The following is a 24184-nucleotide window of genomic DNA, read 5'->3' on the forward strand; positions in this document are numbered from 1 at the left end:
ACTTGTATTAGAATTCTGTTGCGGCGTATTAGATGGCGTTTTAAAATACTTCCGAGGATGTTGGCCGAATAGGATCAGTAATGTTGGGTCGTTTAATTATTTTCAGTGTGGTAAAGATTTCTATTCTTGGGGGGAAATTTGTTATTGATCCGTTATTGGATGTTTCTTGATGATACGAGTTTAGCAGGAGATTTTTTAAATATTTATCACGGATATGTTAAATATTTGTTGATATTGGCTGTAATTCTAGCGAAATTCCTAAAATGTTGTTTCAGGATGTAAATAAGTTCTTTAGGATAATAGTGAGAAATCTGGCAGATATTTTAGAAGGTTGATTAAGTCTAAAGGAAATTTTGGAATATCGTGATAATGAATTTGCTGGAAATTCTGTAGAATATTATTTTATAAAATAATAGCTCTAGAATATCAATTAGAAACCTGGTAGTAATATCAATAAGCATATAATAAATTTAATACAAATTCCGGAATAGTTCTTCATTAATTTATTTATCTAGAGTCCAACTTTAAATCTTATTATTTTATTATACGGTTGTATACATTTGTATTTCATAGACTTGTGCAATATTATACCTGGAATATTATTTTATAAAATGAAGGCGTTAGAATATTAATTAGAAAATCGACAAAAAGTTTAAGGTAATTAATGACGCAAATATTTAAAGTTTCTTTTACTTTTAACGGTGATTAGAGCAATATATTATTTTAAATAAAATATACCGCTATTGGTAAAGCAATGTCTGTACAATAAACAGGCGTACGCTCTGCTAACGTCGAATCGTGTTCACTCCACCGTGTGAAAATCTCCTACGCAAGGTGAAACCTTGTATTAACGCGTGTATATACGCCGTACCATGTCGCTTCTTTCTTCTTTTGAAACGATTATTACGTTCAGGAAAGTCGTTCGAGAGCTGGACACTTTCCTCGTTAAACTTAAAGTGTGATAAAAGTAAGAAATTGAATTTAGGAAGAAAACACCAATAATTATCGTTAACTGATTTTGTCATTTCTGTTTTTTGTTTCAGCAATACCGATCATTGATAGAAGAGAACCGAAGACTTCAAGAAATTTTAGCGACCAATGAAACACCTCACGTACAAGTAGTCGACAATGTTTTCCTGCAAACACAAGTTGAAACATTGCAATGGCAATTGAAACAGGTCTCTATTTAACCATAAACCACGATCGTTTAACATACCTGATTTACAAGAGGAAATTGTTGATGTCCTCGACCAGATTACCTTATCCCCATTCCTTGAATACTTCACCGTCTGTCCCCGAAAAATATTCCACTGCCATTTTTAATACTTTAGTACCTGTACAAATATCAAGAATTAAAAATATGCAAAGAAGTGAAACATTTTGGCAATTTTAAAACAGTACAGCTTCAACTTTAGACAGAGGCAACTATTTCTACATCTCTTTTAACAAAGTTTTTTATAGTTTAATAAAAATACCACAAAATCGCTTTGAATCCCCACTCCTTAAATATTAAAGTTTCAAATTTATTGTACTTGTGCACTTAATGAATAACCACAGCATTATTATTGCCCACGCAACAGTTACATACGATGTCATGTATAAATAACTATTCTGTATGCAACATAAATGCTGTGAACATCCAGTAAGTGTGTGTGTGTGTACGTTTGAAGCTTTTAATACTCCAAATCTGTGCACAAATTTTTATATGAAAATATAATATGTTAATAATACAATATGATTGAAACATAATATAAATCTATTATAGAAATAAAACAGTGTAAATTGCACGAATATTTATTTATAAAAAATTTTACAGATAGAAGCAAATAGACAGATGTACCGTGCCCTGATGGAGCAAGTGCTGCGCTTCCTGGACCGAGCCCGCAAAAGCTTGGATATTCTTCACGAGAAGAGTAATCCTAAGGATAAGAAGTCAACGGGACGGTTTCCACGTAGCCATAGCGTTCACACTGAGCACGCAGATTCCTCGTCGAATCATGTTTCCTCAGCGCCATCGTCTTCGACTTCCTCTCGTTTCACGAAGTCGAAATCGGTCACACAGATGTCACCGTGCACTACCAACTACCGCGAATTCACTTGGTCGATGCTTCGTAGAAACGATCCAGCGCATTCTACTTCTCCACGTAATAAATCTCAGGGTCTCAATTCTTCACGTAATAAATCTCAGAGTCTCAATAAAACTCATGACGCTGTTGTTTATAAAGCCCCTACGCAACCCAAGTTGGACCCGAATGATGTACCGCCCCAGAAACTATCCCAAGAAGCATTTAGGTACGTAACCAGATACGTAAGTGATTAAAATAATTATTTTGTAGTGTTTAGTTATTAATAAGTAACTTTAAATATCTCTTTATTTAAAATATTTGAAGATAGTAAACTATTTTTAACTAATTGTAAATTAATTGTTTCAGATTAATGAGAACAGTTCAGTCGTTGCTCTCAATGAGAGAACCGGATCTGGTCAGAATCTCGTCGATAGAAAATAACGAATCCTCCCCATCGCCCACAGAGCGTCATCGTTACAATAATCATCACAACGAGGTATCAGTGACCTTGCAGGATGGTAGTTACGTAAATGCAACGTGCTTGCAGGAAGCTATCGGGTACAATAGATGTTCTAGTTATGACCATGGGAACGAATCAAGTAGTACCGATAACGACAGTAGGTGTTTCGTAAAATCATCGTCAAACATTGTTGAGATCAGTCAAGGTTTCCACGATCTTCTTCCTGATATAAGAAGATCCGTTGACACCACCTCACTCAACTCAGGAAGCAGCAAAACTACCGAAGAAGAGGATCTACTTCCAAATAATAACTGTTTCAACGTATCCATATCGAATCACAAACATATTTACGTATGTACGCCGACATCTACGCCAAATAGACGTGTTAGAAAAGTGGAGAAAAAGGATAAATCTTCGAAATCAAAGCCAACTGCCAGTGTGAGCAGCGTCGAGGACGAAAGTGGATTTTCTTCTATGAGTTCTTTTCAAGAAATTGGTTTACCTAACGTTCTGTCAATTTCTCCTATAAGAGGTTGTCATCAAGAGGTGGGTTTACCGGCGGTACCATTGGAAAAAGCTAGGCATCGTAGGTGGTCTTCCACTCCTGCTGAAATTCGAGCTTTCTTTAATAAACATCGTAGTAACTTCACCGCCTCTCAAACTACCACTGAATCTTTAAGTGTCTGGGTTTGAATGATTTTGCTAGCAATATACATAAACTACTTTCTAAACGAAATGACTCTGATGAATGCACTTGATATATTCAAATGTAAACAAATGACTGAACATAGAAGGCACAGTCGATTATTGATACAGTAATTTTTGCTCCTGTCTGAATATTTCCAGATCAGTTTTACATTTTATGTGTTCTTGTTCAGGAAAGTTTTATTCTTTAAGAAACGTTTAAAACAGTTTAGAGACAAACATAATGCTAATAATAATGCTGATTAATTAATTAACCAGTTAATTAAAAAAAATTAATTAATTAGTTAAAATTAAAAAAATACAAAAAATTAATTAATTAGTTAATTTAAAATTTCTTTTTGTTTCTCACTCATTTGATTTTAGTTTTATGAATGACTTGATGCATTACTATAGAATATAAATTTGTCCAGAGTTTTATTAGAAGGTTAATATGTATACAAGCATAGTTAGTACTTTTACATGTATTAAGAAAACATAATTCTTGATGGTTATATGCAAAAGATTTTGTAAAAGTTGTCTCCAGCATTTGTATTGACAAAAGCAATCAGCAATCATATACATCTCTTAGATGTGTACCGATATTGTAATTGAGCATTTTGCCTTTTTACTGGTACTTTAAAATATTTTAAACAGTCTCAACTTCCACTTTGAAACAGTGTTCAATTTGTACTTAGAAGTATTACTATGCAGCATAAGTCATTAAGGCTGTACTCAGCTTTATCTTTCATGAATTTGTACATAAATAATTATATATAAAGTATTTGAGTATTTAATATAGTAGAAGTTTCTTCACCTTAAATATAATTACTTCTAACAATATAATTAATTATAAGATTTCCTATATACTAACATATAAAATACTTTGATAACATTTGTTTATATTATAACATTTTGTCCTTTTTAGACTTATATGAATATATGCATCTTAATTAATTTTTATGCATGTAATCATTAGACCAATGATTGATTATGTGATATACGATACTTTTATTAGTCTAATAACTTTACTTCTTTATACTTTTAGCTTTTACGTATTTTTTTTCATTGATTCACTGTTTTAGATTGTGCAGTTGTAAGTAGACTGAACATGTTTATACAAATCTACATTTTTATGAAATATAACTAACAAAAATAGGATCTCTTAAATATTATAAATATAGATATTTTGTACATTTTTGTACACTTGGATTTATATAATAAGCATTTGCAATCTGGTTATAAACTATTGAAAATTAACATTATAACATCCATTATAAATAACTATAGCATATAGGAAATACCGAAAATATTATACATAACATTATAAATAACAAAAATGTCTATACATTTGTAGAAAGTAGCGAACGTCAGCGCTTTTAACTTCGAAACGCACACAGAGCACCGAACTTAACGAACGCAGGCTAGAAATTTAAAAAGATTTAAGCGAGGAAAACACTTGATCATTAAATGAGGAAAAATAACGTGAAATAAAGAAAAAGGAAAGAGATATCGTGAGCAAAGATTTAACGAAACGAAAACTGCTGATCATGGCTAAGAAACGTTCGTAGATGGGCGGTGTGGGAGGTCGGGGGACGGATGCGCGCGCATCGCGATAAGGCAAAAGTAGAGACACTATTCGTTATCAGTACGGCAGGCGTCGTTCACTTGTTCGCGAGTCGGTCCAGAGGTTAGCCAGGAGATTGCGCCACCAGCCGATCCACTTTTAGATTGATTTTCAAGAGCACCGTGCACTGGGTATAGCGCTCCGCGTTTATTTTAACGTGGCCAGAGTGTTCGAACGGGCCGCGACCGTCTCGGGTGATAGTAGAAACATCGTGACGAGGTGAGAGGTTCGGGTGCGGGCGCCTTTTCTCTCTGCCGGTCTGGAAGAACGTCGTTTAATCGTGTCCCACGGGAGGCACATTCGTTTCTCGTTGGCCTGCGTGCTCGTTGTTATTACTACACACCGTTACGTTCGTGTGTCTGTGTGTGCTGTTTCTCCTACACGTACACACTTGCAGTTTGTATAGTCCCGTGTGTACACACATAGAAAGTCTATCTATATCTGCCGTTCGTTCTTTCGTGCGGTGTTCCGTGTACTGAACGGATTGTGGTGTGCGTGTGTAACCCTCAGAACGTGCGGCTTCGTGGCGCAGTGCGTGAAATGAGTGACAAGGATCGTTCCTCTCCCACTCTTGTTGAAAACAGTCTTAAGTCGCTGCTCGATCAACCTAGTATTTTTCCATTGATTGGTAAGTATCCGCTGTAATACTATTTAATTTCAGATAAATATAACGATATATCTTTTTAGCGTATCTTTTCTGTACGAGCTCGATAATCTCCCCTCCTATCGCTAGCTCGTTCTCTGCCTTGTTAGAACGCGCATTTTTCCTTTTCTTCGAAATTCGCGCACAATACTACTTCAGCGCGGACTGGCGGCGATTCGACGAATACCAAACACGTTTTTCTCTCGTGTTTTCATTGACGAATCGCTGTGTCGCGTCGTCGATATTTTTCTTTGAACATGGAGGGGTTCTGTGACGTTTAAATTTTTATGCTAATCGTTTGCTTTTCCTTCCTCTTGTTCATTGGTATCGAGCAGTAACGTATGAAGGAAATGAAAAAAAGACGAGGTTATTTGAGAGATTTCGTTGAAGTAAGATAGGAAAAAAGGAATAGAGAATAGTAAGCACGCATTTTATGTTCATTGGTTGCGCCGGCGCTCGCTTCTTGGTCTCTCGATTAACCTCGTTTGGACCCCGTGGTGCACCACGTGATGTTACCAACCTAACCTCACTTTCACTTGCTCAACCTATATGCTCGATTCAGTTCGGCTCAATACGACTGTTTTATTAAGCGATTTTAACTAACCTTCCCGATTTGATCATGGGAGGAATGCTTTTAATGCCATGTGATAGATTTCAATGCAAAGTGACAATTTCATGGTAAAACTATCGACTCATATTTATTGAATGTCAATTGTCTATAGAATCATATTTTTTTCTGGATCACTATTTACAACAATGCTTTGTTATTCTTTGGTATTCAATTTTTGATTGCTTTGAATTTAAAAAATGCGTGTTCTTTCAAGTTTATTGACACATTCCGTATTAGACATACAAAATCATGAAATAATTCCTGAACACTTGAGTATATCAATATTTTATAAATTAGGTCATTTTCGATAATAATTGTGTAATTACGAAATATAATTTATTTAACAAGTATAATGAACACACGTGGGCACATGGATCATCGATGTTCCACGCGGTTTGTACAAATCGTATAAAATTGGTGTACATGGAATGTGTTAAAAGAAACAGAGTGGGGGAGTAATAAAGAAGGGAGAATGAAATAAAATGTTGGTTGCGTATGTGTTTACTTAGCTTGCTATTCGACCATATCTATCTTAACTGACGTTCATAGTTCTACATCAGCTTCACAAATGGAATTATATTTGTATAGAGTTTAGAAATTATTTAGCTTTTATATGCTAGGCTTTTTAACACGTTTGTTCTAATATTATTAGCAAAATTGTATAAGTTAGAAATTACAAGTTACCAATATCTCTTCTTATACAATTCTATAAGTGAATTTTACAAATTAAGGATTGTCCTGTTCGATATAAGACTGTGAGATTATAAGAATCATTTGTACAATACAAGTCTATATGTATGATTTATGATTTGTCACTTGTTAATGTACACTAATAGCAGTTAATAAATTATTGTGTAAAAGAGCTCTGGTGTAATAATCGACTGAGGCTCCATTTCAAACGTGTCATTGCTTTTTCTCTGAAGACATGCTTTCTCGCTAGTTTAATTTACATAGCACTTTACATGGTGTGACGCGTAAAATGTAAGTAACGATCCAAAGTGCGTCTCTCAAGTTACATATGTATATCGAGAGGCAATAATCCGACTTTCATGAGAGCTGCATTATCTATGGAACAAGGTTCGAGTCCACCTCAGGTAATTGTGTTTTGCGCAATCGCGGCATTCGTTCAACTTTTGTCTATCGGTAACAACAAAGAAATAAAGAAAGTGAAGCAAAAAGTAAAATGCGTTGTACGTTACATAGAGAAAAAAAAGAGTGAAACCGTCGTAATCCAGTGGAAGTTAATTATCTTAACGGCGTTGTACCAATAATTCGAAACATAGAGCCAGTAAATTAAGGACAGTTCCCTGATTCAACGTAATGGCTTACTTCCCATTCGGCTTTGCAACCAGTTTCATATGCTATTCGCGATGAAATAGGTTTCATTGTAAGGTGACATGTGGCGATTAGAGTGAGTAATCATAAAAATCATTAGAAATATTTGAAAATCATTATGTTGTTGCTATTTAGTAATATAGCCGATCTGTATTTGTTTTAGGTACTAGCTATTTGTTTCAGGTTTTAAGTAGTTATAATGTGGATAAAAGTTCGCTGGTTAGGTTGGTATTTGACGAATAAGGTTTTCAACCAAAGAAGGTTCACGAGTTCTTCTGAAAAATTTTTATTTACTTTTAAGAGGTTAGTTTACCCTGAGCACGTGGGAATCATGGGTAGCTTTTAAAGGAAAAATTATGAAGTAAATTGAAAATCTGTTTGGCATAAGCGTACATATCTGCAGAAAAATAATTTTTTTTTAATAAAAAAAATGCTTATCATTTTTACAAAAATCAATATTTTACATATTTATATACCTTTCTACGCATTTGAGACGATTAATCTGTATCTATTTTTTTAGTGGTATTATTTTGGTTGTCGATATTGCGCCGTGTGAGTCGGACAAATTTTTAAGTTAACCATACAGAAAATCAACATCTACTATCGTTATCTATATTTTCACACTTGAGTTTTTACGCTACAGACGTTTAATTTTTAAATCGATTTTGATTAAATATCATTAGACTATTGTCCCGACGATCTTGGTATAGTTATCGTGTCTAACTTATCTTTGATCCACGGTTTATAGCTTTGATAAGATGGCGTTCTTTATTCAATTACATTTCATTATATGTATATATATATATATATATATATATATATATATATATATCATTAGTTTCTTAAAAAAGTAATAGTAATAAGAAAAGTAAATTTTTCAGGAAACAGTAAGTTCACTACTATTTCGCAACGGAAGTATTTTTTTCTTTACTACTAAAAAAGGCATAAGTTAAATTTCTAATAAAAACAAAGGTAATATTGTTGTTATTACTGCTATTATTTCTGTATCATAATGTTATGGATAGTTATCAGTTAATTAATTCCCATCTTAGTAGATGATGATTATTTTTTTATTTAAATTCATGTTTATTTTTGCAAATATCTCGGAAATGAGGATTCAGCAAAACCAATGGTATTTTCACAAATTAAGAGACGACAGGGATAACAGTCGTTTTATCGAATATTAAAATAACACGTGGACTTGGTAAGAGAATTTATATTTAAATTCTCTTACTTAGTGTTAGATGTGTAAGCGAGGCAGATTTATGGTGGCGATTAAATAGCACAAAGAGGCATTTTTTGGTGCATATTCAATGACCAGGCAGTTTACTGTTCGTAATTATCGTGTACGACACTTTCACGCGATGTAGTTGGACATTAATTTCAAGATTGACACTGAGATAACACGTTACGTCATGACTTCGCTCAAGGACCGACGTTTGTCATTGCAGAAATAGAAGTAAATTGCGAATTTACGGGTATCTGAAAAAAGTAGCCGTGGGTGGAAACGAACACACCACGTGTTTTGCTCTAACAATCCATCCCACTCGTTTCAGCAACTAATTGGCAATGTATTTAAAATAGCCAGATTTTAATATTTTGATGTCTGTAAATATTAAATAATGGAACTTTATTAATCGTGGTACAATTCGATATTCTAATTTTTATTTGAAGTGTTTACGATAAGTTTTCGATATTTGCCTAGATTATCCGTTACGCCGATTAATCAGTACTTATTATAATTATCTGTTAGATGCACAATCTTCGCATGTAGAATATTAAATACTTCAACAGTCGATGGCATTGTCGAGGATAAATCTTGAAGTACTCCTGCGATATATGTGTTCGATATATTTTAAGTAAGTTAATCTTTCAAGCGAAATTTGTTTTTCGAATCTGTAGTTTTATCGAACAAGTTTTAAGAAGCTCGACTTAACGATAGATCTTATAACGCATTGTAAAAGCATCGGTAAGTGTCCCAGAATCTTTTAAAAAAAGTTTATGAAGTTTTTTTCTATAGGAAAAGAGACTCTCACATTATAACAGGCACGTTTCTGTCCTAAAAACGTTCATATTATGAAGACATCGATGGAATACTAACGCCGGACATTATTAAACGATTCCTCTGCAATCACAAAAAAATTTCCAGGACGTTTTTATTTTTCCTGTCTTCTGTGAAAAAAATAAAAAATCCAGGAGGAGAATGCTGCATAATGTTGGTATAATATAACAGTGTCTTCGCATACAAAGTTATCAGGACGACGAAGAAGAAAATGAGTTAACTGGTGTTAGCCGGTTGAAAGGTCAACGGATGATTAAAATTCCCGAAGGGTAATTCAGTGATAATCTTAAGAGACTGATATCACCCAGTGGTGATTCGATTTCTTCCTCGAGCAACGTCACTCTTACGTTCTTATTATTTTATTTATCTAAACTCGCATTCACCTTTGGGCGAGTATTATAGTATACAGATATATTACATAGGCTTGTACAATACTATATTAGATCAGTCTGTTATTAAGTAATTACCAACATTGCATGTTATAACAAATGTTATGTCCATTATACAATATTTACATTGTATGATGGGCATATTATGTATAACAGATGTCAATTACGGTGTATGCTGTTGTTGTTTCACTGCAGCTACGTTAGTTGGACAAGGATTACGTCGCTTAGGAATTTCTAGAGATGTTTCACCGCTCTCATCTTGTCATGCTGCTGCTTTTTCGGGAGACAACCGTGTGATGAGCTGCACTTTTGCGTCAACGTCCGATGAACATTGCAGTTTACTTCTCGACGACAGACCTGAATGTTTTGCGAACGTTGGCGTGAAAGTGCAGCTTACCACACGGTTGTCTCCTGAAAATTCAAAATCCGTGACAAAACAGAAGTAGCGAAACATCTTTATCGCCAATTATCGTTAAAGTTTAAAGTTAATCGAAATCCGCAAATTAACTTCCTTCTCATTTACGCTCGATTTAACCAGTTACCTGTCTCTGACGAGTATATTCGTTAGGAAGAAACAACAGTATTTTGCGTTATCACGAGCCTTTTCAGTAACAAAATTAAAAAATAAAACAATCATCTCGTTACAACTTAATTCTCTATTATGACAGCTACTCATACTCCGTGTTTGACGAGTATACTCGTCATCGCTTACCTTTTGCCACACATTTTAGGTACACACTTTGCAAAGAGATCGCAACAGCTAACTTTTTACAAGACGTTTGGAACGTTATATCCTCTATATCCGTTTCGATATTCTTTTGCAAATAAATAATTATGTGCTTCGCAGTCTTCTTGCACGTTATTGACGGACATGGTCTATGGTCTCCTGGCTGGTTTCTTTTTACTTGTCTGTTTTTTTCTTTTTTTTTCCGTGAGGCCTAACGGACGTTGGGATCGACGAGGCCGCTCGCCTCTGGCCTGGCGTGGCCTCCAAACGAGTACCGCTCTTTTGGCAACCGGCCAGAGCTTATGCCAGGTTTCAACATACCGGTCGACATGGATATTTTCGGGTTTGCGGTGAAACGACAAGCTCTGCCTTCTCTTTCTTTGCTTCGATGACCTCGTCGCGTCGTGAAACACCATCCCTGATGTCTCGTCCCCATCCTGATCTTCCGATTGACTCCAGCCCCTGCACCCCTTTCGCCAGATATCAACGTCGAACCGTCCCATGAACGATGCCTGCTTCCGTTTTATCGATCAGAGCGTGCCAGCCGAACGCCAAGGTCTGCCCCCTTGTGCGTTGAATCACGCGGAACTTTTCTGATCCATTAACGCGTTAATTGCTGCACCAAATTTTATATATTTCGCCTATGAACCGTAATCAGCCGATTTTTTAATAGGCTTCAAGATAGAATGTTTTTCAGGGCTGGTTTGGTCATGCGATGATGGTTAGAGTATGAGATCATTGTCGTTGTATAGGAGATGGCTCGAAAGCGAAATATATTGGTAATTTATTGGCAAGTTTATTGGATTATCTTTGGTAAGGGGAATTGGTTGGTTCTTAGTGGCTGTATTGCGGATATTTCTGCATTTATGGGGAATTTTATGATATGGTAGGCTAGACATCGTCATTTCAGTTTGGGGAAGAACACATTATAAAGAATTTGAGGAGACAGTGCTTGGTCAGATATACAGAAACGAAATTCAGGAGCTAACTGTTTCTTTAAAAGTTTGAGAAAATTGTTCTGTAAAATACGCACGATATACGTATAAAAGTAAAATTCAGACATTATTTCACGCGAAGTGAAAAAGAAAGACGATAGAGAATAGTGTATTTAAATTGCGTACATATGTAACAATGAAAATTTTGTTGGACAGTAATCTGCTTGGAATTTAAAGAAACTGAATATGATATACACTTAAATATGTGTATCTGCGTAAAATGTATCTGCGGCTTGATGCAAGAAGTACCAATGTCAGCATTTATAAAGTTGAGATGTTAGGACTTAAGGATACGTTAAAGAATTCACGTTCAAATAATCTCTGATACAGAAGTTTCTGCTGTTTGGAAATTTTTTTCTGATACAAAAGGAGAGAATTTTCTAGTACAGAAGGATTCTCGTGTAAAAACAATAAAAGCAAGTGATTTTTATAAATTTTTTTAGGCTAGATACTAATTACATTGTATCTAAACCCTTTTAGGATGTAAATGCAGCCTTGAAGTACAAATGTAATTTTTTATTTCAATTCTCCTTGTTGTTTATTAGTTTTTTAAACTGCCACTTTCAATGCTTCTCCAACTGTCGTGCACGAAAGACTAGTTGATTTATCAATTTCGAACAAGGTTTACTCACTTTTTACAAATTTCTCCAGGGAATGGACCTGAAATTTTTATTCCATTGTTTCTTTATAATATCTTTTGAAACGATACAAACTCAATTTACCCTGTGAAGGAAGTACATTTTTCTTCTAAACGCTACGACTCTCCAAATTTTCATGTTTTTCTTTCAAGCATAGGTTCAATTTCAGCGCAAAGTATCTAACTTTAAGAACATTCCTTTACTTTTGCATTGTGACGACCGTGACAAATACTATTATCGCGTGCATAAACAATGGTTCCATTGCCAAATTTAATCACGAGACTCGTATAATATACGATAAACAATAAAAAGAACTGAAATACACAAAATTATATATACTTCAAGATTATCTATTTACATCCCAAAAAGTTCTAGTATCGCAATATAACTGATCTAAAAATGAATCCATAAAAATGACCTGCTCTTTTCGTTGTTATTACAAGAAATCCTCCACTTTAAAGTTTATGTTGTTCGTGTTTTTCATGTTGGCTTTGGTATATTTTGCAAAAAGTTTATTTTATCCAAAATTTCGACATTGTCATATATAAATGCCGTTATAATCGTTTCCAGATAAAATTTGAAATTGCCTTCTTTTCATATTGAACATATGGTTGTTTGCTTAAACTTAATACCGGGTTTAGTCCTTTTTAGTAAACATATGACGTTTGATGTATCTTAAACCATGCTGCAGATATAAAAATGAAATTTAATCACTGTTGCAACGCAGTTTTAAAAGAGAAAATCCAGTCATGGTGTTCGAATGTAAAATACGTACAAATAAAATTTAGACACCTGGAACCAAGGGAATTAAAGTATGGTAGGTGTAAAATAGCGGTGTTACAGAAGAAGGCGAAAAACGATGTTAGTCGAAGGAAGATTTTCTTGCTACTTGTTAACATCCTCAAGTTATGGTAATATGTTGCAAGACAAAGCTTATCTGCTTCCAACTTGCCTACTCATTATTATGTTGGTTTTGAGTAATTTACAGCAACGACAAGAGCAGGCACGTGGCCGTTTCTCCCGAGCTTTGTACATCTCTCGTATTTATGATCCTGTAGAAGAGACTGCACGATAAGATAGTGGTGATGGTAATTTAGAGTCGTTCGGATGATCGCAAGTAAAAGCGAGGCCATTCGAAGATCTATAGATCGGACGATCTCTCTCTTCCTCTCTTTTTCAAACACGTTAGTTTAGCGAGATTTTAGCTTTAAAACATTGTGGGACAATTTTTCGAAAAATTAGGAATTTTAAATAGGAAAATTTTAGATAGATTCTCAGAAAGCTAGGAATAGGATAGCGAAGACCAGGAAACTATAGATTCGAACGCAACGAAATAAATCTCATTGAATATTTTGCTTCGGTTGAATTTGATAGATTTTTGTTTTTCACATTTTTCTCTCTCGGATAAGTTACTTTTCAGCGATATTCTGATTCTTGAAGAAGATAATAGGTTTTCGATAGGTCCTTCTCTTATTCTTAGAAAACTAATAATAGCAATACAGCGAGAAGAAAAAAGTGGTTGAGCAACCGTCTCTATTCATAGAAAATTTTCCATTCGATCACTTTCCCCTGTTTCCCAGCCTCAATTTCCCATTTTCGTGTCCTCTCCTTTTTCTGTGTCACAGTTTAAACACAGAGAGTTAATGTAATTGAACGAATCGTACAAGTGTACGGTGACACGAAGCCTTTATGTTATGTGTCTCGATGTAAAATACGGCTTCCGCGACAAGGTTGTTGCGAATGCGGCACAAAGTCGTACAGAATTTTTTGAACCTGCGATTCTGTTTCCCTACTTGTTACTTGCATCCTCGCGCTCATCGATTTGTCAGCTGCAAGATGGATTGAGATTGCACCAAGTTCAAGGAGCGTACGTAACCGTACTAATTCAAGTTGTTATCGATTTGTTCCGATTAAGCCTCTTTCTCAGCCGACTCAGCGTCTCGCTCTTATTGTAAACAGTGATAGACCAGTGACTCGTGATATTTTATATATACACGTTCGTAACTGGTGGTACTATTGGGTACAGGCTGATTCTACGTGAAAAAATATGTCGAAAATATTCAATAAGGTTTGTTCGTTGGACGATTTGTTTCTGAGAAAATCGAGTTTGAAAATTTTAAATATCAAGTATACTTAAACTTGGCCGAGTTCCGATTAGATATGGGTAAACAATCAGTAGGAGGTTGTTATACACGCGAAAATAAGTAAGAAATGTAAAATAACATTTTTCCGTTTAAGTTCCGATTTTGAAGCAAATAAATAATACGTTTGAATATGTTTGCTTAAGAACTGTTTTGATACGCAGGATACATTTTCAAATTTATTGTTCTCGAAAACAAAGCATTTTGTGAAAAAGTGTCACTCTATATTTTTGGATTATTTTCTCATGTAGTTTAACTTCTTTCGATCATTTACTTTTTCCCAGTTCGAAATTAGCCAAGTTTAAGTATATTCGTCAAAATTTTAGCCGGATTTTCTCAGAAAGTGCCTTATACAATAATCTATTAATTCAGAATCTTATTTTTTCTTTTTCCCTAGCAAATTGTTCTTCTTTATACCTATATTTTCAACGCAATCGTCTCTTCCTACCGTTAGATTTTTCTAAAATTGCTCCAAGTCTATATTCGCCTTATGTTAGCCAATTTATATCGCTATTGCTGTATTTTAATCTTTAATTTTTTCATTGAATTTTCATATACTCTAATTACACGTGTACGTATGTGTCGCAATTTTCTATTATTTCGTTCGTTCTGCTAGCATGAAGTAAAGCTTGCTTGCTCTTCGATAAAACAACGAAACACGAGGGAAAAATTTGTGGTTTGTAATGAAAATAATAAAAGATAATATTTCACCTGTAGTTCAAGGCAAACTCATAATTTCTCGTTTTATATCAACAGTGAAATAGATTCGCGAAATTCTCCATATTTCGTCGCAGTATGAGCGACGGAAATGAGAAGATCAAAGCTGTTTGACGAAGTTGCTATTCGAACTATTTCGAAGGACCTCGTGCTTACAAAGTTGCATCACGCGACAGAATACGTTCGAAACTATAGATAGACAAACGAGGATTCGCGGATCTATGTATTCGCCGATTTCTCTGCGCCTTAAGATAACGTGCGAAATAGAAATGTACGTTGAGCTACGCATAGACACGTGACAGGCAAACAGAAGCACACCACGTGCCTTCTCTCTCGCGTATTTCGTGTGGTAAGGCGAATATGCAGGTGAAATAGTAGGTGCCGATGCACATACCAGAAATCTGCATTTTGACGTTGGCCCGCCTCCAAATAGAATATTATTCCCGCCAAGTTGCACACAACCGAGGACCAAAAGCTGCGACTCGGTTTGTTTTCTATTCGAAGTCATCGTACTCCACATTTTTCGCGGGAACAATCGCGAATAAACCATCTGCAACGTTTGCACGGTTTTTCAACATTTTTCTATATTTCTTTTTTCATTTTTTTTTTTTTTTTCTAACCAAGCAAACCTAGCTCCCCTTTTTTCTTTCTTTTTTTACTTTATATTTTTGTAGATTTGGCTCTCTCCGTATATAACCGAGGTAATATTATTAGTGAAATTGAACAAATCGGTATTAATAGCTTCTTGCTTGAACGTTTCAGCGATTCTCCATCGGTTTCAGATTAAATAAATCGCGTCTATTTCCGTTTAGCTGGTGAATTTCTCTTTTGATTTTGTACTTCTTTGGAAGTCTATTTTTCTTCTTGTAATCTGATAACAAGATTTCGGGTGAAAATAAACCAATGTGCCGGGCCTGTACTTAGTCAATCGCAGCAGCTATTATGTCAGTAATCACTTGAGAGGTGTGAAAGGTTACAGGCGGTTCTTGAATGAGACGGTATAGCGGCTTCTATGTAGAGAGGTCGTAAAATCGGTCAAGCATAAAAGTTAACGTGTTGGAGGAATTGATAGGAAGCTGAAGAGATAAAGATCTGAAGTTTCAATGCAGGCTATATATCTCGGCTGCAATTTTTTAACTGCTGTTCTCATTGCTGATATTTATTTTCTTGTTCTCATACTGCATGCATTATACGTATGTTACTTTGATTACGTTGTTACGATTTTTCTGGCATCCTCGATTGAATCGTTACGATCCTTTTAACACTATCAACCGATACATAGGATCTTATCGTAAAGGAAGACATTCCATTTTAGAAATTGTAACTTCTTCAAACTTGAGTGTATCGTAATTTACACTATTTCATGTAATTACTAATTTAGAAAAATCTGTACTAATTTAACAATAAACATGACTATCGTCATTGTCGCGTGACGTATGATATACATAGTATATATTGTCATTATCACACGAGAATAATCATGTTTATTGTTGAAAGAAAATTTCTTGTATTCTAACACAGAAATTATTTCATTTGTGATATTTCTTGTATTCTAACACAGAAATTATTTCATCTGCGATATTTATAATTATTATTTAATCACTTTCATCAATCATTATTTACTTATAATTATTCAAACACCAGTAGTCTGCAGACTATTTCTTGAATAATTTAAATTTAACACACCTGGAATTTCTACCCTTACAACTTCTATATATAATAATGTTTCACTGAAAAATCTCACACGTTAACGTTGCCAATGTAACCTTATCTGATACATGTTTTACTTACCTTTTCACTTATCTTTTATAGCAGAAGCGAAGAGCGGTAGTGTTGAGGTTGACTGATAGAGGAACGAGTGGATGAATTTTTAATAGAAAAATATATTGAAATAAATATAGGTATAAGTATAAGTACAGGTATAGTATATGTTGATCCAGATCCTCACTCTTACAGTGTTACAATACAATAGAAGAAAAGCTATGATAGGTAGCACGTTCATATATTTATAGCAAAGAGCATTACCAAAAAGTTAACCTTGGTGTGTAGCTCTAACTGAAGGCTACAAGAAACAGCAATAGAAATCTACTTATAGCTCTTTTGTTTCTAGACTTTGTAATCCAAAACGTAATTTATATTAAAGGGCACAATAATATGGATCTCTCCTTATTTTGAATTTTGTTGTGTCACTAAATTCTATTCTCTTCGTAACAGCGGCCTGCAGGTCACGGATGTACAAAAGAAAAAGTGTAGAGCTTTTCTTGAAGTAATTACTTCAACAAGTGGAAAACCATTTACCTAAACTCTGTTTATTAGAACGAAATATCGTTCGGTGTCTACTAAATGAACCGCTGTCCATTCACTCTATCTCAATGCGAACACCTATTATATGGGTGAAAATCGTTACCTGTTACCTATTCACACCGGTTATCTCAATGTGAACGCCTATTATACGGATGAAAATCGTTACCTGCACATTCACTCTGTTTATCTCTACCTGAACGCCTGTTATATGAATGAAAAACTGTAGGTAATGAGGGAAATCAATGGGTTCCTATTACTATACGAATTCTATGTAGTTGCATGGTCTATTTGTCCCTCTTACTTACCTGTTACTGTAGAAACGAAGCGCGATAGAGCACCATTTACTCGAACTCTGTTTATTTAGGAATTAGAAACGAAATTTTGTTTAGCGTCCATTCAATGAACCGTTGCCCATTCATTCTACTTGTCTCGATGTGAATGAAATTGATACATCTGTTATATGAATGAAAAACCATAAGTAATGGTGAAACTCGATGAATTGTTATTGCTATACGAGCTTGTTATAATCACGTAAAATATTTACGCTCCGACTGAGTTCAGATATATTGCCCGTCACGAATAGATACTAATTGTATTAGAGACACCTGATAATTAGACTATGGATTCTTACGCAATTTCATATTTTTATAACGAAAGCTAAAGCAACGAAACGTACGTAGTAATTCGTTTGGTCTATTAAAAATTACGACGTGTACTGGATATACTGGATATTTTCTATATTTCCGTATGTTATATGCATTTTATGGATTGCAGTGTTTTTAAATTTCTCATAAATACGTAAACACTCGCTGGCTACCGATGATGTTTAACGAAGCTTGATTGCTTCTCGCTGCTTTCATTTCCCAATTATTTTCTCGTAAAGTTTTTATTTCGCTTGTATCGCGTTACCTTGCAATATAAAATACCCAACAAAGATGATTTTATTAGAGTTTTTCAGTAAACGTAACGAACGCCTAATTTTTATGACCTGCGGTATAAATCCAGTTCTAATTATCCGCAGTGCTGTACATATGAAGATATTTAGAATTGAAGGGGTTAAATAAAATACCGATCCACGTACGGAACCATTCTGTATATCGTTGCATATCGTTGTATATCGAAACAAAGGGATCGACTACGAAGGAGATAGCATCGTGTTTCCCTGCGAGTTATCCAAATGCTCTAACACGATCGTAAATCACGGTTCGTCTCACAATAGCGTGTGCTGGTCTAGCGTTACCTGCTCGTTACGTTTCTTAACAAGCTGCCTTATCTCGGCTGCCTTCTCGAGTAATTATGCGACTGACGATTTCATTCGAGATATTGTTATCGGTGTATGTATGATTATTCGTTTTTTGTTGCTCGCGACAGACCTCTAGCAGATAGTAAAATTTATGTTCATCCGTCGTTCGATCACTTGGCAAAAAATCCAAGTAAATCTATCTCTGCCTGCTTCTTTTTTTCATTCTCACGGTTACTTGAAAGTTGCTCGTAGCGATCACATAAGAATCCGCGGAATATTCTCGTTCGTTTGAGATAACAAATATTTCGCAATCAGTAAGTACAACATAATTGGAATTTTATGGAGACTGAAGTAACTTTTTCATTTGGCAGAGTGGTAGCCAGTTTCGGATAATTAAGAGATAGTTGGAGGAAGATTAGGAAATAATAAGCCGTCTAAATATCTCACAAGACTCTGGTAACTCTGTAAGTGACCTTACGTCGAACGAAAGATGCCCTATTTCTTGGCTGTAGAAATTAATTAAGGCTTAATTGGCCTTCCTTTGTTTATCCGTCGTGCGATCAGTTTCAGTAGAATTTTTTATGATCTTTGCAAATTACTCAGTGCAATAGCATGTTCTAAATAGTTTCTAAATAAACAAAGGAGTTAAAGAACACCGTCGTTCGTTTCGAACCAGACACATACATTCTTGCTCGTGGGTATAACGTAACCGAAAGTTTAAAACTGTTACTCGGTAGAAATGACTATCAACTGGTTCGTGATTTACTGGCAATTAAATTTCATACCGTGAACGCTTCACGAGATCCTGCATAGAACAAAAGGTACTTAACTTCTTGGCCAGCGGATCCACGCGCTCGATTTAATTTCCCAACGAATGAATGAGCAACGTTTCTCGTGTTCGTTCCGTTCGAACGTAGGAAATTCGCGTGTTATAGAACACTGCAATTTTCACTTTCTACCTTTAACTGTTCGCACAGGATACAAGGATCTGCAATTCAAATAACTTTTCGCTGTTAATACCATTAGCATAAAACATTGTAATAAATATAATGTTAAATAGCAGAAAACGTTTAACGTTGAAGCGAACGACTCGCGCGTTTGAACTCTCTCCAACGTAAATAAGGTTGTGCCTGATGTTTGCAGTTTGGCCGGCATTATTTAATCGTCATACAGGATATTGTGTATAGATTTATTGTCAAAGTGTTTCTGGGCTGAACTATGCCTAGCCATAGAGCTGCTGGGTGAAATAGTCACGCGTCACGACTACGCGTGTGCGAACGCATCATTAGCAAGACTATCATTAGCCAACAAGGCCGTCGACAGGGCCGTCATTGCTGAGAAACGGCCACTGCTTTTAACGTAGCTCGTTTTTCCGGCATTTTCAATACTAAAATTCATACATTTCAATAACGAGAACTTACGAAGAAAAGAATGAAATTATTACCTGGACCCTCTTGTACGATCGAATTGATAATATCAGGGAAATTGGAGTCACAAATAATTAGTATAAATAAATGATCAGTATCTTGCGTTACTTTGTTAACAGAAAGTTTTGGAAGTAAATTTTAAGGATGACAATTTATTTACGTAATTGTTCTATTTGACATAGAAATCGACGTAAAAAATTGTCCATTCATTAAGATTAATATCGATGTTACTGGTTGGAAAATTATTGTGCGAGAAGGCCCTGATAATGTTTTATTCTTTCCAATGACGTTCTTATAACGTTCTTCTCGTGTGAGTATTTCGAACATTTATTTTTAGCCGGCATATCGTGTATTTAGGTGACATAAAGTGATTTTTGGAAATTGAATATTCGCCTGTGATTCGGTATTTCCGCAACAGTGCACGATCTTTCAAATATTTTCAATGTATTGTGATTTCCAAAATGTTCAGAATGTGTTACATGTTACTCGCGGCAGAAATAGATTTTTAGAAAAAGAATTATTCTAAAACAGTAAAAGCACAGATACAAATACAACAGATTAGAAAAGAGGAAAGGTAGAATAACGATAAAATAAAACATTTATCAAAACGTATGTATATCCATGACTGATGGTCGGTCTTCTTAGAATTTCTTTCAATCTCGTCCTCTTTGTTTTTCCTTAATATGTAAATTCCGAGTGCGTCGAGGAAACTGCAAAAGAAAATCTGACGTTAGCAACGGTTACATTCAAAGGTTACATTATGAGCATTATGGAAATTTTCTAAGAGAATTATAAACGTGATTATAATGATGATAAACGAGATTCGTACAAAATGCTATACCAGACTGTAAAACGCACGATTCCTTGTAAATCGTTGTTTTCAAATGTGAAATTTAAATATATCATCATTTATTGCCATTAAGCAGATGTATAATAAAAAAATGGATAATAAAAGATATATTTGGGACTGTCTGTAGTAAAACATAAGATTTCTATTATTGTAAAATCGATCATTGGTAGAATCGTTTTGGAATGGATACGGGCAGATGTTTCGATTTCTCATAAGAAGATAAGTTATTACTTACAAGAGATTTCTCGGTAAATACCAATTCAAAGGAAGCTTTTATTAAATCTGGGTACTTAAATAGAATATTACTTCTATATATCTTGTTTAAATTAAATTCGGTTCGTTGATTTTATGAATAATACACGATATTCGTCGGATTCAATCACTCGGACTGGCATAAATCATTTGCTGAGAACTAAAATCGGTGTCTCATATTTGAAGAGTGCTTGTAGAAAACACTGTAAGTGCCAAAAAAAGAAAAACAGAAACAAGTTTTTCAAGAGGGAAAGAAGCATTACGCAGATCTAGTTTAAATTCACAAAGAAGGAAAATGTATCTATAGGAAAGCCTGTTTGTGCCAGCTGCTAGTCATAAAGAAAATTCAATGTTCCATTTACTTAGATTGATGGCATAGACAAAAGCCAAGAGACAACTAACTAATGTTTATTCGCACCTATATTTTTTTCTGTAGAAGTGACATTGTGACATCATTTTCTAGCATTATTAATAACTATTTAGAGAGGGAAATCACACTGCAATTCTACTACTATGGTACTCTGCTATGTAGAACATTTTCCAATCAAAAAAAAAAACAAAATTTTTTTCAACTTTGGCATTTACAGCGTCATCTATAGGCAAGTTTTGTTCGATTGTTTCCGATTCTTGCAACTTACATTTTACGAAACAGGCCAGGCGAAAAATCGTGCTCTTTACAAATTTACACAAGATTTTCCAAGAAAGGCTGATCTGTGCCGATACTTTTGTTTATCGCGGCATATCCTACGCGTATGTATCTATCTATCCATAAAGCAAGAAAAATACTCGAATAAAAAAAGTGTTTAAAAAGGGAAATGCATTCGAATGGATTCAGGCAAATATCGTGTATATTTCACTTGCATCTGTATTCTTGCTCCTGAATCAATCTTTGCTTCTCGAGTCGATCGTAAAAGCGAAGGATATCCGTTTGGATGGTTACTCTTGCTTCTCTTCGGAGTTTGCAGAGATGGTAGAATGATTGCTTCGTGGACCATCCTTCGGTAAGAGGTTGCTGCTTTTCGACGATTGTTTGGTCACGGTGGTCATCTTTAGCGCGTCGATTTCCTTTGGAAATTCTTCCCTCCGCCTTCGTCTCCTCGACGATTTTCTTCGTCTTCCTCGCGATCTCCTTCTACGGGATCTACGTCGAGATCCACGGCTCTTGTACCTCCTTCTACCGCGTCTTCTCGAGCTTCTTCTCCGGCTAGGTCGTCTTTTTCGCCAGCAACGAATGTCGACAGCAGTGGCGTCGCCGCTGTTCATGCATTGATTGTACATGTAGTCTTGATTGTACGTGTAGCATCCGCTGAAAACAAGGAGACTGTTGTAATGTATTTAGATACACGTAGCATCTGATCTGTCACACGAGAAATTTATTTCTAACGGGGTACGTTATTCTGGAAGTTTCAGGAAATAGAATTTTCCATTTCTAATTTGTAACATTCTTAAGGTTTCGAGTTTTAGAATATTTTGTTCGTGTGGTTTATTGAATCGAAGCTCGAGCAGATTTTATCTGAAAACTTTGATACGTACGTTTTCTGACCTGGTTCTTTGCAATTCGATTTCCTTCGAACTTTGAAGTAATATTCTATAGTAATTCATAGTAATATTAATGTAATGTAGCCTTGAGTTTTTTTTTTAATTTTGTAACGCTATTTGAATTCTTTTCTTTTTTTTTTTTTTTTATTATATTATATAGTTACATCCGGGCTGCTTTTAGAACTGATCTTTTTGGTAAAATGATTGCGTTCCTTTTCAAACTGCTATCATTTACTACAATTGAATTTTTTGTAAAATTCTAGATTAAGATAATAGATTCTAGTTTGTGAATCGTTAATTGATGCAGGAAGGCAGCTTGTAGAAATTAATCCTATTTTCTTGCATTTACCCCTTCAAACGCTGAAGAATACCATAAGTCACGCCACGCCTGAGGGCAAGTTGAACGTGACGCCTAATCTCAGAGCCAGGAATATTATATTCTTGAGCAATGTAATTACTGATTTCCTGTGAAGTTGATCCTTGAATGGCCTGCAGCCTACGAATTGCTTCTACGACCTGGGCCTCGATTTTTGGAGATTTTTGCGCTGCCATTCTAGCATTTGCTGCTATGGATCGGCGAAGACGATTTAATCTGGACAAAATACTTTGACATTCAATTTAGATATTCACAGAAAATAAAAGCTACCTTTGTATTAATATTTACTGACAAATTTCCTGCAACTAATACCTATAATTATTTCCCTTGACTATTAATAATCGATAGATTATAACTAATAATTTCTCATTGAATGTCTTTTTCTCTTCAACATTGGACGAGAATGGTTCTAATCAGGCTACCAAGCAACATTTACGATACTCTCGAAAAAGCATAATTTACGATAAAAGATACGATTGTACATAATTTTTCAGCGCTGACATTTTGTTTGACAATCCATTGATCACAAATTTCACTCGGTTGAATATTAAACAACCGCGTTTCCAAGAGACAATCGCGCCTTCTCCATATTTTCCACTCGATATCCAACGAATCGAACATGCGTATACGCGTGCTTTTATAATTGGCGGCGATCCAGCGAGAAAAATGATGCGATCTCGATCTATTTCTTTTCGATGTTTGCATATTTGCCGGCTCTCCTCTCGGACCGGTGGTCCTCCGTCTCTTTTTCTTTCTTTCTCTCCTGATCTACCTAAGCAGAAATAAAACAGTACCGAATAGCGCCAGAAGAGTACGATAGACCTTTAAACAGTGACGTCATCGAAGCTGTTTTCTCATGCCTTCGTAAATATAGTACTCTTCCGGCTGTTTGACTTGCAAATTGAGAGTACAATTAGAGGAGTGCTTAAAAAAATTGCCGTTCGAATTATCGCCGAGACTTGGCGAAGAACCGAACGAAATAGTATCTAGTAGTATCCACGTGAAATTCCATTTTTAAGATGGCAACTTTACTAAAAAAGGAAAAAGGCAAAAAAATCCCATTTTTCAATGCTACCCGTCGCGTTAAATAAATAAAATTCGT

The 24184-nt window shown here is 35.1% G+C and overlaps 2 protein-coding genes and 2 long non-coding RNA genes across 8 annotated transcripts in view; 2 read left to right on the forward strand and 2 right to left on the reverse strand.

Moving 5' to 3' along the window:
- Window positions 1–4004, forward strand: part of LOC100651463 — a 32533-nt gene extending 28529 nt beyond the window's left edge. The window contains exons 3-6 of one of the 2 annotated variants that reach the window (XM_012316476.3): window positions 1044–1178; window positions 1817–2144; window positions 2226–2292; window positions 2433–4004. In XM_012316476.3, coding sequence (XP_012171866.1) covers window positions 1044–1178; window positions 1817–2144; window positions 2226–2292; window positions 2433–3219 — 1317 coding nt within the window. In that variant the 3' untranslated portion in view covers window positions 3220–4004. Of the gene's footprint in view, window positions 1–1043; window positions 1179–1816; window positions 2293–2432 lie in introns of both variants that reach the window. The other variant, XM_003400769.4, reaches the window with a different exon arrangement.
- On the reverse strand, window positions 662–5612 carry LOC105666490. 2 transcript variants are annotated; one of them, XR_007226313.1, is made up of 4 exons: window positions 4557–5612; window positions 1841–3130; window positions 1217–1334; window positions 662–1136 (listed from the first exon to the last, which is right to left on the reverse strand). It is a non-coding gene; the product is annotated as an uncharacterized LOC105666490 (long non-coding RNA). The 2 variants fall into 2 exon arrangements; XR_007226314.1 differs by having other exon boundaries at window positions 1841–3133.
- Window positions 5613–7187: 1575 nt separating this feature from the next.
- Window positions 7188–10717, forward strand: LOC125386298. 3 transcript variants are annotated; one of them, XR_007226317.1, is made up of 4 exons: window positions 7188–7498; window positions 7586–7725; window positions 8304–9281; window positions 9443–10717. It is a non-coding gene; the product is annotated as an uncharacterized LOC125386298 (long non-coding RNA). The 3 variants fall into 3 exon arrangements; XR_007226316.1 differs by having other exon boundaries at window positions 8304–10717; XR_007226315.1 differs by lacking the exons at window positions 8304–9281; window positions 9443–10717 and having other exon boundaries at window positions 7586–7761.
- A 9121-nt stretch (window positions 10718–19838) lies between these two features.
- On the reverse strand, window positions 19839–23585 carry LOC100649032. Its single transcript, XM_048411985.1, has 4 exons — window positions 23545–23585; window positions 23056–23298; window positions 22029–22473; window positions 19839–20775 (listed from the first exon to the last, which is right to left on the reverse strand). The coding sequence occupies exons 1-3, from the start codon at window positions 23583–23585 to the stop codon at window positions 22104–22106; spliced, it is 654 nt and encodes a 217-aa protein (XP_048267942.1). The 3' UTR covers window positions 19839–20775; window positions 22029–22103.
- Between the last annotated feature and the right edge of the window lie 599 nt (window positions 23586–24184).

The sequence above is a fragment of the Bombus terrestris genome, chromosome 14, assembly GCF_910591885.1.
Source record: "Bombus terrestris chromosome 14, iyBomTerr1.2, whole genome shotgun sequence".
NCBI classification, from domain to species: Eukaryota; Metazoa; Arthropoda; class Insecta; order Hymenoptera; family Apidae; genus Bombus; species Bombus terrestris.